The sequence below is a fragment of the Schistocerca piceifrons genome, chromosome 9 (assembly GCF_021461385.2).
Source record: "Schistocerca piceifrons isolate TAMUIC-IGC-003096 chromosome 9, iqSchPice1.1, whole genome shotgun sequence".
Classification (NCBI taxonomy): domain Eukaryota; kingdom Metazoa; phylum Arthropoda; class Insecta; order Orthoptera; family Acrididae; genus Schistocerca; species Schistocerca piceifrons.
This window is the reverse complement of record NC_060146.1, coordinates 43,433,468-43,450,347: the sequence shown is the minus strand read 5'-3', so window position 1 is coordinate 43,450,347 and position 16,880 is coordinate 43,433,468. Positions and strand designations below refer to the sequence as shown.

Below are 16,880 nucleotides of genomic sequence, written 5' to 3'. Positions count from 1 at the left end.
ATGAGGGTGCAGGAGGAAATAGCAATCACTACACTAAAGACACATATTGTGTATTTGGCTTGTGACTGAAAAAGTGTCATGATGACATCTCCATTAGCACAAGATTCCGGAATAGTCCCCATTCAGATCTGTGGGAGGGGACTGCCATGAGGGAGATGACCATGAGAAGGAGATCGAACGACCAACTGGCGTGTGTCAGAAGTTTGAACTTGCTAGGAAAGCTACAAAACCTAAAGAGAGAAATGCAGAGGCTCAATCTATAGGTGGGATCAGTGAAATGAAATGGAAAGAAGATAACGATTTCTGGTCAGAAGAGTATAGGTTAATGTCAACAGCAGTGGAATGAAATGGAAATGAGGTAACGATTTCCTGTCAGATGAATGTAGGGTAATGTCAACAGCAGTAGAAAATGGTATAAGGGGAGTAGTAGTGAGTAGAAAGATAGGGCATTGGAAGAGTGAGTGTGAACAGTTCAGTGATAAGTTTGTTCTGATCAGACTCGACAGCAAAACAAGAGTTCGGATATAAATAACGACGTCAACAGCAGAAAATGAAGAGACAGATACAGCAGATAGAGAAAGCATATGGGGATACTGAACCGTTCATACAATATGAAAAGGAGGGGGGTGAAAATATGATAACGATATAGAATTGTAATGCGCTTTTAGGAAAAGCAGTAGAAGAAAGGCTTACGGAAGAACATGGTCTTGGCAATAGGAATGATAAAGGAGAAAGACTAATTGTGTTCTGCAATATATTTCAGCTAGTAACAGCGATTACTCTGTTCAAGAATCACAAGCGGAGGAGGTATGCTTGGAAAAGGCTCGTAGACATGGGATAATTCCAGCTGGATCACATCATGGTCAGACACAGAGTCCAAAATCAGGTATTTGACTGCAAGACGTACCCAGGATCGGAGCACAATTTAATAATGACGAAGAATTCACTGAAGTTTAAGAGGATCGTACAGAGGACTCAGCGTAGAAGTAAGCGAGACATCGAAATACTCAGTAATGACGAGAGGCGTTTGAAGTTTTCCAAAGATGTGGGTGCCGCGTTAAGGAATACCACATTGGGCAGTTCAGCTGAAGAGGCTTATACATCTCCATAAAGGCTAATCACAGATGTTGCACATACAGACACAGGTACTAGCAAGATAACTGCGAAGAAACCTTAGGTAACAGAACAAATATTTTAAATGATCTACGAAAGAAGGAAGTACAGATATATCCAGGAAAAGACAAGAATACAGCGATAAAAATGTCTTACAGTTGAAATAGACAGGAAGTGCAGCCAAGGTTAAATGACTGCTAAAAAGATGTGAAAAAATCGAAAAAGAAATGGTTGTTGGAAGGTGAAAACAATCTTCGGTGAAATAAAAGGCGAGGACGGCAACATTAAGAGTACAATGGGGATTTCACTGCTAAATGCAGAGGAGACGGCGGATACTTGGAAAGAGTACACTGAAGTCATCTATGAAGGTTGTCAGGAAAGCAGGTTACCATCGGTCGCGAAATAGAAAGAACAGTGAAAACCAGAAACGTTTAATTTGCAACAGTTGCCGGCCGGGGTGACCGTGCGGTTCTAGGCGCTACAGTCTGGAACCGCAGGACCGCTACGGTCGCAGGTTCGAATCCTGCCTCGGGCGTGGATGTGTGTGATGTCCTTAGGTTAGTTAGGTTTAAGTAGTTCTAAGTTCTAGGGGACTAATGACCTTAGAAGTTAAGTCCCATAGTGCTCAGAGCCATTTGAACCATTTTTGCAACAATTAGGTACACCTTCCACCTTGAGTGCAACTTAGACTTAGACTTTTGTCGTAGTGTTGTATCCTTCCCAATATCCTCGTCATAGAAAGCAGCCGTCTGTGCTTTCGGCCAGTTATCTGCACTGGTCTGTGGCTCGTTGTCTTTGCGAAAATTTTGTCTTCACAGCTAATGGTTCTTGTGAGCAGAGCTGAGACTCAGGGGGAGCCAATTACGGACTGTATTGTGAATGACCAAACACTTCTCATCGGAAACGCTGCAGGAGCGTCTTCGTTGCCCCTGCAGTGTGCTGCCGGGAATTGGCACGAAGAAGGAACTGCTCGACAGTTGTGTTATGTGGGCTGCATGACACAGGCGAAATCTCTAACCAGGCCCTCATACTTGGCGGCAGACGCTATTCCCTACGCATCTCTACATGCTCACTGTTCACGCAGAACTGAAAAGAGCGACGCGACACGATCGACGGGTATACTAGAGACACTGACCAACACATCTGTGCAAATCGTTACCGGATTTTTCCAGTGATTTCCATTTCGTGACCTATCGGATCTTACTTTCTCGACAACCCTCGTATGAAGGGAATATCTGATGACGTAATAGAACAGGAAACTAGAGCCGATATGGGAGCAGGAATGCCTAGAGCAAAAATGTAACGGTTTAGAAATGTATTTCCCTAGGGTAAAAAGATGCCACCTACAGGAATATTAAAAAAAGGCCTTAAGAGAAAAGAGAAGCAGCTATATGAATATCAAGAGCTGAGTTCTAACCAAAGAAGAGAAATCTGAAATGTGGAAGGGATGTACAGACTTGCTAAACAAGGGAAATGAACTTGACGGCAAGTGAATAAGGACGTAGATGGAGACGAGATGGGAGATAGGATACTGCGAGAAGAATTTGACAGAGCACTGAAAGACCTAAGTCGAAACAAATCCCCAGTAATATACGACATTCCACCAGAACTACTAATAGCCTTGGAAGAGCCAGCCGTGACAGAACTCTTCCATCTGCTGTGCAAGAAATATGAGACATGCGAAATACCGTTACATTTCGAGAAGACTGTAATAATTCCAATTCCAAGGAACGCAGCAGCTAACAGGTGTGAATATTACAGAACTATCAGTTTGATAGGTCATGATTCGAAAATTCTAATGCTAATTATTTACAGAAGAGTGGAAAAAACTCGTGGAAGCCGACCTCGGGGAAGATCAGTTTGGGTTCCGGAGAAATGTAGGAACATGCGAGGCAGTTGGATTGGGTTGGGTTGGGTTGTTTGGGGGAAGAGACCAAACTGCGAGGTCATCGGTCTCATCAGATTAGGGTAGGACGGGGAAGGAAGTGGGCCGTGTTCCTGTCAAGGGAACCATCCCGGCATTTGCCTGCAGCGATTTAGGGACATCATGGAAAACCTAAATCAGGACGGCCGGACGCGGGATTGAACCGTCGTCCTCCCGAATGCGAGTCCAGTGTTGCGAGGCAGTATTGACCCTATAACTTATATTAGAAGATAGATTGCAGTACTGATCTTATAACTTATATTAGAAGAGAGATTAAGGAAAGGCAAACCTACGCTTATAGAGAAAGCTTTTGACAAAGTTGAGCGGAATACTCTGAAATTCTTTATTTCGCAGGGGTAGCGAAAGGATATTTACAACTTGTTCAGAAACCAGACAGTTATCATAAGAATCAAGGGGCATGAAAGAGAAGCAGTGGTCGAGCAGTTATTGAGAAAGTGTTGTCGCCCATAGCAAAAGTTATTCAATCTGAACATTGAACAAGCAGTAAAGGAAACCAAAGAAAAAACTGGGGTTTGAATTAAAGTTCAGGGAGAAGATATAAAAACTTTTATGTCTGCCGATGACATTGTAATTCTGTCAGACAGCAAAGAACTTGGAAGATCAAGTGGACAGTGCCCCGAAAAGAACATTTAAAAAAGAAAAACAATGTTAATGGAATGTAGGCGCACTAAATAAGGTGATGTTGAGAGAATTAGATTGGGAAACGAGACGCTTAAAGTAATAGATGAGTTTTACTATTTGGGCAGCAAAAGAACGAATGATGGCCCAAGTGGGGAGGATATGAAATGCAGACTGGCAATAGTAGGAAAAGCGTTCCTGAAGAAGAGAAATTTGTGGGCATCGAATAAAGACTTAAGTATTAGGAAGTCTTGTTTGAAAGTATTAGGAAGTCTTGTTTGAAAGTATTTGTATGGAGTGCAGTCACGTGTGGAAGTGGAATACGTATATTAAACAGTTCGGCAGGAAGAGAGTGGAAGCCTTTTCTACAGAAGAAAGCTTAAGATTAGATGGGTACATCACGTAACTAATGAGGAGGTACTCAACAGAATAGGGGAAAAGGGGGATTTGTGGCAAGAGGGATCGGTTTATAGGACGCATTCTGAGGCGTCAAAAGATCAAAAATTTATTGTTAGAGGGAAGCGAGGAGGGCAAAATCGCAGAGGGAGACCATGAGATGAATACAGCACGCAGATTCAGAATGATGTATGGTGCAGTAGTTATTCGGATATGAAGAACTCCGTAGAGTATAGAGTAGCATGTAGAGCTGCTTCAAGCCAATCTTAGGACTGAAGACCACAACAACATGGAAGAAACAGAAGATCCAGAATTAGAATCAGAATTTAAGGAGCCCTGGAAGGCTTGAGGTCAAATAAGGCAGAAAGGATAGACAATATTCCATTGGTAACTCTAAAATCAATGGGGAAAGTGGCAACCAAATGCCTATTGAAGCCGGCCGCTGTGACCGAGCGGTTCTAGGCGCTTCAGTCCGGAACCACGCGGTTGCTACGGTCGCAGGTTCGAATCCTGCCTCGGGCATGGATGTGTGTGATGTACTTAGGTTAGTTACGTTTATGTAGTTCTAAGTGTAGGGGACTGATGACATCAGATGTTAAGTTCCATAGTGCTCAGAGCCATTTGAACCATTTTCACTATTGAAATTGGTGTGTGGAATATATAAGACTGGGGACATAGATCAGACATCCTGAAACATCACCCACACCGTTCTGAAGATGACAAGGGCCGATAAGTGCGAGAATTATAGCACATTCAACTTAACAGCTCATACATCCAAGCTGCAGATACGAATAGTATACTGATGAATGCAAAAGGAAATTGAAGGTATGTTAGATGTCGACCAGTTTGGATTTTGGAGGCAGTATTGACGTTGCGATTGATTATCACGGAAGCAAGACTGAAGAAAGTCAAGGAATGTTCACAGGGCTTGTCAAGTTGGAAAAAGCGTTCAACAGTGTGAAATGGTCCGAGATGTTTTAACAGAAGCTACACACAGGCTGTTAACGGCAGTTTTAGTTTCTCATTATGTGCTCTTGTGAAAGACGTAGAGTTTCTTGCAGCATGTCTTACGAGCTAATGATTATTCTTGTCTCGCTTCCTTTGGTTTTCCTTCACACTCCTCTTCCTGCTGAATGCATATTCTCAGTTTGCATACAGCGTCGTAATGTGCTGATGACCTGACTCACTTGTGGCATACTGGTTGGCTTCCTGCTTCTGCCTCTCTCTCTGCCATGACTTGATTTTGCCTGTGACGATGTGAGTTTTAATAATTTTTTTTCTAATTTCTATGAGTTAATATTCTGTGCCATAGCACATCCCTCATCTTTAAAACAAGTCATCCAGAATTTTCTCTTTCTTTCACTTATTACTGATTAGTCTGTACCTCCCTTGTATTGAAAAAAAAATGTTACTCTATAACTGTTTTATGGGATGATTCCAACTTGTGTCTTGTATATTAGTTAGTTTCATTAATCTAATTTGTCATTCTGTCCTAGTGGCACGCACCGTTTACACTTCCCACTTATTCCTAGTTCATATCCTCTCCATAGTTATGTGATGGATGTTGGCCTCATTTGAATGAGATACGTTTTATACAAAAGTAAGTTGCGCAAACGAACAATAGAATGAAGACTATCCTTGTCGTTGATACACTCAAAATGACTGAATTTTTCTTTCTTGTTATATTGTTTCACATGTTTGCATTATTTGACTGACTGAAATTTGTCCTTTTTCTGAAGTTAACAGCTCTTCTAGGTATAGTAGCAAAGTTGGATCTAAGGTGTTATAAATAAAAGTTAGGTTTCGTTTATGTAATATGTGTGATGGTTCCTCTGCCCAATACAAAATTGGTTGGGACATGTTAATCGTTGTTGTGTCCATGACCGTAGCTAAAAAGCGAAATTGTCCTCCTGCTATTACAAATGTAGTTCAATTAATTAACAAGCCACTGCTCTGCAATTCTAGTGTCATTATCACAGTTGCTTAATCATTTTTATAGCAAGTGATAATTACTCTTTCATCAATACGAATGGAGTAAATTCAGTGATCTCCAGTTTCCTGTAATTTTGGCTGAAGGGCTAAAACTTTTTTCTTGCCGTCTACTGCTTCCATTTTCCCTAAGAAAAACTGTATTTCACATGATTGGTTGTTCATTTGTATCACCCTAGTTGGACAGATATTAAAATTTTCGCTAATATAATCTTTTGAATCTGTTACAGACATTATGATATGAGCATCTCTCTATCTAGGCACTCATAATACTTCGTGGATTTGTATCTATATCCATTTCCTGATTGTATTCTATTTAATCGGATACGATTGTACCGGGTAACACTGGTATTACTCTCTTATTTCTACTGCTAGATATTGTATTTTAATGTGCAATCTAGCTTGAGCAGTATCCACTCTTACATCAGATATGCGACAAAATAAAGCTACATTCTTCTTGGTTAAAGGAACAACATGAAAGTCTCTTTGTGATTTATATGATGTCATCAAAACTTGCTGTGGGTTTAATCACGTTCACTAAATTGTCCATAAGTAGCATGATGGACTGCTACATGCAAAGTTTTCACCTCAATCCTTCCATCGTCCAGTCTGCCTGATAAGGTTTCTAAAGATGTAGCTATTACGACTTTCTCATTTGGTTCACCTAACCAAATTTGTATTTTCTCTGGATCACTTTTTACGACATAAATGGTGTTCTATGAATTTTGTTCTAACTATGTTTTCCATACTGTTTTAGTAACACTGAATATTCCTTACACTGCGTTTGGAAGAAACACAACAAATGGTTGAAATGGCTCTAACCACTATGGAACATGCTTATTTTCATTCACTGCTTTCATATGGCATCATATTTTAGGGCAATTCGTCATTAAGAGAGAAAGTATTCATTGCACAAAACGTGTAGTCAAAACAATAGCTGGCGCCCATCCAAGATCACCTTGCAGACATTTATTTAAAGAACTCGGGGATATTCACAGTACCTTTGCAATACATAAATTCACTTATGAAATTTGTCATTAATAACCCATCCCAATTCAAAAATAACAGCGAACTGCATAGCTACAACACCAGAAGGAAGGATGATCTCCACTATTCTGGATTAAATCTCACTTTGGCACAGAAAGGGGTGAATTATGCTACCACAAAATTCTTTGATCATTTGCCAAACAGTATTAAAAGTCTGACAGATAGCCAACCAACATCTAAATGCAAATTAAAAGAATTTCTGAATGACAACTCCTTCTACTCAGTAGATGAATTCTTAGATACGAAACAGTAACCGTTAAAAATATTATTTGGTGTATAGAAAACTTATTTTAAAGTGACACACATCATTACGAAATGTCGTAGTCATCATCTATGGAACAAGGATTAATGTATGTATGTGTGCCATAACACATCCCTCATCTTTAAAACAACTCAATTTTTGGTATCTGCATTATATGCTGTTCCAAATACATTTTTAATTGTTTGCGTCCAAAATCTAAGCAACCTCGTTTTTTTCTTGTTAGCAATTGTGGTTATATTTCTGTTAACTGATACAACTGACTCCTCAACTCCTCATATAAGAGTTTTAATTCCTGAGAGAAAAGGAAATACCACCAATTCCCTCCCTCCTTTATACATGCAAATGAACATGGAACATGACACTTAAAGAAAATTCGGACTAAGCTAAGTAACTAAAAAATACCATATGCGCATTTTTCATAAAATTTACGCTATTTCAAAAAATGGTTCAAATGGCTCTGAGCACTATGAGACTTAACGTCTGAGGTCATCAGTCCCTTAGAACTTAGAACTACTTAAACCTAACTAACCTAGGAACATCACACACATCCATGCCCAAGGCAGGACTCGAACCTGCGACCGTAGCGGTAGCTCGGTTCCAGACTGTAGCGCCCAGAACCGCTCGGCCACTCCGACCGGCTTACGCTATTTCCTAGAACTTAATGCATAAGGTACTTTCCTCTGTTGTTCCTATGACCTTCGTAATTCTTTTTCTGCAACCATTAAAGAAATCTGCCCCAGTGAAACAATTTCACTTCTAAACGGTTTGACGCTACCTAAATGGACTACGGAAGCGCTAGTTTGCAACTGTGATTTTAGGTTGACTGGCGAAGTCATTTCGATAACTTAGTTGGGCCTATGATATTTTGTTAAAAACTTTCTCATTTTATCGTTTGCAGTATACAGACCAAGAAGTAACACCCACCGTCTTCTATGTTGTGGTAGTTCACTTGTTCATTGCCCAACACATTCTTGTTTCCCTAAAGCTTTTGTGTTGCCCTGCCTTACGTTTTCCCGAATTTCTATCAATTTTTCGCAAAATTTTCACAGGTGCATCCCATGGACCCAGTTTAGGTAGAACTATATCAAAAGGTGACGACATTTGTAGCCCAATACTATGTCGTACGGCGAGTGCCCAGTTCCGATATGAAATTTTGAAATATATGCACTGACAAGAAAACAGAAATATAAATCCCAATGTGAATGATGTACATTTAAGTAATACCTTAATATTTTGGATAAAGTATGGTGAACTCATTCTGTCTGTCCATTCGTTTGAGGATGGGACAGGCTGGGTTGCAACTTCACTATTTTCAATAAATGACGTAACTGTTTCATTATTTGGATTCAGAGTTAGCTCCCTGGTCTGCAATGAAGGTTTCTGGCACACCAAATTTCAGTAACCAGTAGTTACCATGGTCTGTGCTGCTGTACTCGCCTTCCGATCTGATATGGCCAGCATATCGTGGAAAATCATCCAGCAATGCAAGCACATATTTATTATCCACTTGCGATCTATTGAAAGGTCCTAATTGAATCCTAGAATGTTGTTGTTGTTGTGGTCTTCTGTCCTGAGACTGGTTTGATGCAGCTTTCCATGCTACTCTATCCTCTGCAAACTTCTTCATCTCCCAGTACCTACTGCAACCTACATCCTTCTGAATCTGTTTAGTGTATTCGTCTCTTGGTCTCCCTCTACGATTTTTACCCTCCGCGCTGCCCTCCAATACTAAATTGGTGATCCCTTGATGCCTCAGAATATGTCCTACCAACCGATCCTTTCTTATGGGCAAGTTGTGCCACAAACTCCTCTTCTCCCCAATTCTATTCAATACCTCCTCATTAGTTACGTGATCTACCCACCTAATCTTCAGCATTCTTCTGTAGCATCACATTTCGAAAGCTTCTATTCTCTTCTTGTCTAAACTATTTATCGTCCACGTTTCACTTCCATACATGGCCAGACTCCATACAAATACGTTCAGAAACGACTTCCTGACACTGAAATCTATACTCGATGTTAACAAATTTCTCTTCTTCAGAAACGCTTTCCTTGCCATTCCAGTCTACATTTTATATCCTCTCTACTTCGACCATCATCAGTTATTTTGCTCCCCAAATAGCAAAACTCCTTTACTACTTTCAGTGTCTCATTTCCTAGTCTAATTCCCTCAGCGTAACCCGACTTAATTCGACTACATTCCATTATCCTCGTTTTGCTTTTGTTGATGTTAATATTACATCCTCCTTTCAGGACACTGTCCATTCCGTTTAGCTGCTCTTCCAAGTCCTTTGCTGTCTCTGACAGAATTACAATGTCATCGGCGAAGCTCAAAGTTTATTATTTCTTCTCCATGGATTTTAATTCCTACTCCGAATTTTTCTTTTGTTTCCTTTACTGATTGCTCAATATCCAGATTGAATAACATCGGCGAGAGACAACAACCCCGTCTCACTCCTTTCCCAACCACTGCTTCCCTTTCATGCCCCTCGACTCTTATAACTGCCATCTGGTTTCTGTACAAATTGTAAATAGCATGTGAATCCTAGAATAGAAAATGGTTTGTCACCTTCTGGTAGTCTTTGTAACTCAATTTTCTGACGACTCCAATCTGCTCTTTGTTCACATAGGATGCAATTTCTTACGTATCGTTCTACATTACTGTGAGCCATTTTCCACCAAACTCTTTCAACTATACGCCTTAGTTGTTCTTTTCCCTTTGTGACCTGAGAAGATGTGGTAATGTGCTTGCCGTAATACCTTTGTTTTCAGTGCTGTATTAGCTATAATGTGAGGTCCCTTCGTAGTTCCGCATAGCAACTCTTCTTGTGTTGCAAGCTGAGGTTGCATTCGGAACTATTTGACACTCACTTTCAGCTGATTGTCCCTTTATCCAGTCTACGTGGCTGCCACTTACTATTTGTAAAATTGCTCTCTTTCTGCGCACAGTATCAGCATTCGTTTGTTCCTGGCTTTTGAAATACTTCATAGTCGAACTAATTTTAATGCCCATCTAATTTATCAGCTTCATAGATCGTTCAAATCTAATAAATATTCCGTCTGTAGTTTGTGGTCTAGTGGCTAACGTTGTTGCCTCTGAATCACGGGGTCCTGGATTTGATTCCCGATCGGGTTCGTGATTTTGTCTGCCCAGGGACTGGGTGTTTGTGTTGTCCTCATTATTTCATCATCATTATCATCATCGTCATCATCATTCGTGACAGTGGCTAGCTTGGATTGTGTAAAAATTGGACTGAGTAAAAACTGGGACTTTGTACGGGCAACCACGCAGTTGAGTGCTCCACAAACCAAACATCTAATAACTATTCCAAAGACACGAGATCTGTAACCTGAATTTCCAACAGATCACATAGCACCGAAAATAAGAGGTTCCGTAAATAACTATTAACATTTCTTTTTCAGTTGTCTAATATTACTTTTAGCCTTATTCTGTTTTCTGGATGCACATACCACCGGCTTTTGTTTCCCATCAACCTTATGTGAATTCCTGTTCAAAGTAAGGGAACATTAACAAAGTATCTGATATTATGCCCTTGAGTTTCTCAAATGCTTCCTGACACTGTGTTGTCCACTGAAAACTAACCCCTTTTTCTAGCAACTTAGTTAATGGCTTTGCATTGTCAGCGAATCCCTTCATGACTTTCGATTATAATAGCATAATCCAAGAAACAACTGTGCCGGTCGTTGTAGCTGAGCGGTTCTAGGTGCTTCAGTCTGGAACCGCGCCACCGCTACGGTCGCAGGATAGAATCCTGCCTCGGGCATGGATGTGTGTGATGTCCTTACGTTAGTTAGGTTTAAGTAGTTCTAAGTTCTAGGGCACTGATGACCTCAGATGTTAAATCCCATAGTGCTCAGAGCCAAGAAACGACTGTAATTGTTTACTAGTTTGTGGTGTCGGAAAATCACATACCACAGAAGTTAGTGGGGGAGCTGTTCACTATATTTCTCGATTGTTAATATGCCCAAGATAGCTCACTTGTGTCTAGCAAAATGGCATTTTCTAACACTAGCTGTAAGGTGTGCTCCCATGTGGGCAAGAAACGTTCGCCGTTGACCAAGAAATTCATATTTCGTTGAGACGGCATTGTGGATCGGTGACTAGCGCGATGTTGCCATGAAGGCGTTTTACAAAAATAGGGACAGCTACGTGTATTTCCCGCTTATTACAACCTAGCATGTCATGCCGCAGTACCGTCGGCATATGCTATCAAGAATTGGTACAGAACTTTGAGGAAACGGGTGATATGGTGTGAAAGAGGAGTGGATGTGCAAATGTGTGTACACACCACAGTAAGTCGCAAAACTGGAAACAGACTGCAGTTGAAGTCTCAGGGTTTCTGCATGCAAGCATGCATTACAACCTGACATATCAGATCGCAGTGTATGGTGAATATTGTACAGAGAACTGCGATACCATCCATATAAGATTCGGAGAGTGAAAAGGCTGAATATGGACAATCTCCCAAAGAGTCTATGCTTCTCCCAGAAATCATTGGAACTCTTGAATGACAAACAAAGCCTTTGCGTCAATCTGATGATGAGCGATGAGGTGAATTTTTATGTGTCAGGCTTCGTCAACAAGCAAAAATTTCAGATATTAGTCACGTGAAAATCCTGAAATTCTTTGTCGAGCTCCATTTCACAGTCCGAAAGTAGTAATGAGGTGTGGCGTATCATCACTTGGAATCATAGGGCCTCGTCTTTTGAAGACGAAGCTGTTTACTGTGAACTCAAAACATTATACTCACATGTTGAATCATTTGCGAGTCAGACTGCTTGTTGATCGTCCTGTTACTGGAGGCACATTCTTCCAACAGGACATCTTTTGTGGTCATCCAATCTCGCAGAACAGGGACACTTCCTGGCCTCCAAGATACCCTGATTTCTCTCTTTGGAGTCATTCGAAGTTTTAGATATTACGGTGTGACCCACCACCCACCTTTCAGGAACCGAAGTATCAAATTCTACATCTGCATCTACATCTACGAGGGTTAGAACTTTAATAGTGGTATCTATTTATTTACAGCTCGTACAAAATAGATACGTGTTTCAAAGTTTTACTGACCTTCAAAGTAGTCACCAGCATTGTGTATAACCCGTATCCAGCGATGTGGAAGTCGTAGGATACTCTTAGCAGTGCAGTTGTGTCGACAGTTCGAGCGGCGCGGTCTATTGCCCGACGAATTTGTTGCAGCTCTGAAGCGAATGCCGTGAAGTGTTTCCTTCAGTTTAGAAATCGAGTTGAACTCATTTTTGGAATACAACTTACGACCGTCTTAGAGACAGAAGTGATGACGCTTTCTGCAGGACCTGAGCATCATTTTGCAGGACAGTGCTCAAGCACGTACAGTGCAAGCTGTTACTGATTTGTTTGACTAATGGGGTTCCTAAGTGCTATACCACCTACTGCACTCCCCTGACTTAAGCCCTCGTGAGTTCAACTCGATTTCTGAACAGAAGGAAACCCTTCACGGCATTCGCTTCAGAACTGCTACAAATTCGTCGGTCAATAGACCGCGCCGCTCGAACTGTCAACACACCTGGCACTATAATGAGATTTTCACTCTGCAGTGGAGTGTGCGTTGATATGAAATTTCCTAGCATATTAAAACTATGTGCCGCACCGAGACTCAAACTCGGGACCTTTGCCTTTCGCGGGCAAGTGCTCTACCAGCTGAGCTACCCAAACACGACTCACGCCCCGTCCCCACAGCTTTACTTCCGCCAGTACCTCGTCTCCTACCTTCCAAACTTTACAAAGCTCTCCTGCGAAATGGTAGATCACTTCCCCGTGAAAGGCAAAGGTCCCGAGTTCGAGTCTCGGTGCGGCACATAGTTTTAATCTGCCAGGAAGTTTCACAACTGGCACTGCTGAGAGCATCCTACGACTTCCACATCGCTGGCAAGGGGTTATACACAATGCTGGTGACTACTATGAAGGTCAGTAAAACTTTGAAACACGTATCTATTTTGTACGAGCTGTAAATAAATAGTTGCCACTATTGAAGTTCCAACCCTAGTACATAGATAATACGGAAGCCACCGTACAGGGCGTGGCTAAGGATGCTCTGTACCACTCCTTGTCATTTCTCCTCCTGTTCCACTCGGAAATAGAGCGAGAGAAAAACGACTCTCTGCACACCTCTGAATGAGCCCCAATTTGTCGTATCTTATCTTCGTGGTCCTTACGCGCGATGTATGTTGGCGGCAGCAGAATAGTTCAGCAATCAGCATCAGATGTCGATTCTCTAAATTTTCTCAATAGTGTTTCCTCCAGGTATTCCCATTTGAGTTCCTGAAGCATCTCCATAACACTTGCGTGTTGTTCGAACCTACGAGTTGCTTCGATGTCTTTCATCAATCCAACCGGCTATGGATCCTAAACACTCGAGCAGTACCCAAGACTAGGTCGGACCAGCGTCCTGTATGTGGTTTTCTATACACGTGAACCATTGTGTCCTAAAATTCTCCGAATAAACGCAAGTCGACCATTTGCATTCCCTACCGCAGTTTTGCAGAAGTTAATCGAATTCCGGTGCCACTCCTGTAAGATATGATGTCTAACTTCCACAAAAGACTACAAATATGTAAGAAGGGAAACGCCAACCACCTGCGTGATCCACCGAGCGAGGTGGCGCAGTGGTTAGACACGGGACTCGCATTCGGGAGGACGACGGTTCAATCCCGCGTCCGGCCATCCTGATTTAGGTTTTCCGTGATTTCCCTAAATCACTCCAGGCATATGCCGGGATGGTTCCTCTGAAAGGGCACGGCCGACTTCCTCCCCCGTCCTTCCCTAATCCGATGTAACCGATGACCACGCTGTCTGGTCTCCTTCCCCAAAACCAACCAACTAACCTGGGTGATGTCATCTTCAAGTTATAGGCGTTTTAAATTATAAGCATTGTAGATTCATGTTGCATTTATTTTACGTCTCTGTGAATAAATTTATATCACTGGTGAAGTTCCAAAATCGCTCGTTTCACTGCCGCACCCGGCATTAGGGATGATTCCATACCATGAATTGGACCCACTCGTTCTGGATGACCATGAATATTGTTGGTGATCGAGTGTTGCTCTTTCTTCTACGTCATGGTAAGTGTGGTGTGGAGACTCTTATCTTCCAGGTAGTATGACGAAAACTCCGGCATGCTAGATAACCTGACTGCAGTTCCCTACAAAATATCTGGGGCTAGTTGCAACAGCGGGTGAATCGCAGCAGTCAACGCCACTGCGGTATGGTAGTTCTACACGATGTATTCATGACTGAGTGATGGCAGCTAGAAGTGACATACGTGAAGAAACTGAAGAAACATGAGGACCGTCTTCCTCCCTGGACTAGGCTGTTATCAAGGGAAGAGGAGGTGTTTCCTGGCATTAGTGTCCGCGTGCTACGGGTGACAAACTTTTTGTCCATCGTGCTCATTTCTCTGTCAGCTGCAGTGTGCTCGGTCCGATGCCTGTTGTGTGGGTACACTCATGCTCATAAATTAAGGATAATGCTAATATATGGTGAAACAACGCTCTCGTGGGCGGTTTGTGGGTTTAAATCCCCTCAGGGTATGACCATGCGGTGCATTTGACCTGCGGTCATCGCACGGTGGCGCTGGCAACAGTCCACATATGCAGAGTTGTGTTGGTGCATGTCAGAGTTCGGTGCAGTGAGTGTAAATGTGCAGACATTTTCAGACGTGCTAATGGTGACTGTGTGTTGAAAATGGGTCAAGGAACACATATCGATGACGTTATGAGGGGTAGAATAGGGCGGCTGGAGGCTGGTCAAACACAGCAGATCGTAGCACGGACCCTCCGTGTGCCACAAAGTGTGATCTCAAGACTATGGCAGCGATTCCAGCAGACAGGTAACGTGTCCAGGCACTACAGTAAGGGACGTCCACAGTGTACAACACCACAAAAAGACCGATATCTCACCATCAGTGCCCGCAGACGGCCACAGAGTACTGCAGGTAGCCTTGCTCGGGACCTTACTGCAGCCACTGGAACACTGGTCTCCAGACACACAATCTACAGACGACTGGACAGACATGGTTTATTCTCCCGGAGACCTGCAAGGTGCATTCCACTGACCCCTGATCACAGGTGAGTCCGTAAAGCCTGGTGCCAAGAACACAGTACATGGTCATTGGAACAGTGCTCCCAGGTTATGTTCACGGACGAGCCCAGGTGTAGTCTGAACAGTGATTCTCGCTAGGTTTTCATCTGCCGTGAACCACAAACAAGATACCATCCCCTTAATGTCCTTGAAAGGGACCTGTATGGAGGTCGGGGTTTGATGGTGTGGGGTGGGATTATGATTGGTGCACGTACACCCCTGCATGTCTTTGACGGGTCAGGTGTATCGGGACGTCATTTTGCACCTTTATGTCTGCATTTCAGGGGTGCAGTGGGTCCCACCTTCCTCCTGATGGGTGATAACGCACGGCCCCATCTCGAAACAGAAGATATCAGGCGAATGGACTGGCCCGCATGTTCTCCAGACCTAAACCGCATCGAGCACGTCCGGCATGCTCTCGGTCGACATATCGCTGCACGTCTTGAAACACCTACGACACTTCAGGAGCTCCGACAGGCACTGGTGCAAGAATGGGAGGCTATACCCCAGGAGCCGCTCGACCACCTGATTCACAGTATGCGAACCCGTTGTGCGACCTGTGTACGCGTTCATGGTGATAATATCCCATATTGATGTCGGGGTACATGCGCTGGAAACAGTGGCGTTTTGTAGCACATATGTTTAGGGACGGTTTTCTCAACTTATCAACAATACCTTGGACTTACAGATCTCTGTGTTTCCTATGTGCCTATGCTATTAGCGCCAGTTTTGTGTAGTGCCACGTTGTGTGTGGCACCACATTCTGCAATTATCCTTAATTTATGAGCATGAGTGTAGAAACAGGGGCCTGTCATGGGTGGCTGGGTGTTGACCGCAAACTCTCAACACTGCCACGTTGCAATATGGAGTCGACGCAGTTATTTGGCTCGAGTTATGACTGTGTGGACGAAACGTTTACTAACACCGCCTCTAATTCACCGGTAACTTCTTCCCTGTGCTTCCAGACAGTGGGGACGCCATGCAACTTCCCGTGGGTCTCGCTGCCGGAGGGGGAGGCGTCTTCTTCATGGCTGTGGTCGCCGGCTGGTACGGGATGCCCAAGCTCATCTCCAGCCAGATAGCCTCCGTGAGTATCGCACTTCCTGGTGCGCACTGTCAAACAGAGTAACTGCCTAAACGTTCGATTAAAGTCCAGCCACTCACAAAGGTCCAGTGTGGGCTGCAATTATCGTACAGCTGGGACACTTAGTAGATATTATAGTGCGTTAATGTAATCTGGGAAGAAAAATTGTTTTCAAATTTGGCCACCGGATGCGGACCTGGTGCTGTGAATGCAAGAAAGACATACAGAAATGTTCCCATGTGTAATGGATTATGAATGAGATGTGGGGAGAAAACGTCAAACATGTGAG

The 16,880-nt window shown here is 42.8% G+C and overlaps 1 protein-coding gene across 1 annotated transcript in view; it reads left to right on the top strand.

Moving 5' to 3' along the window:
• Window positions 1-16,480: 16,480 nt before the first annotated feature.
• Window positions 16,481-16,880, top strand: part of LOC124717055 (sensory neuron membrane protein 1-like) — a 201,475-nt gene continuing 201,075 nt past the window's right edge. The window contains exon 1 of the mRNA XM_047243736.1: window positions 16,481-16,594. Coding sequence (XP_047099692.1) covers window positions 16,487-16,594 — 108 coding nt within the window. The 5' untranslated portion in view covers window positions 16,481-16,486. The remainder of the gene's footprint in view (window positions 16,595-16,880) is intronic.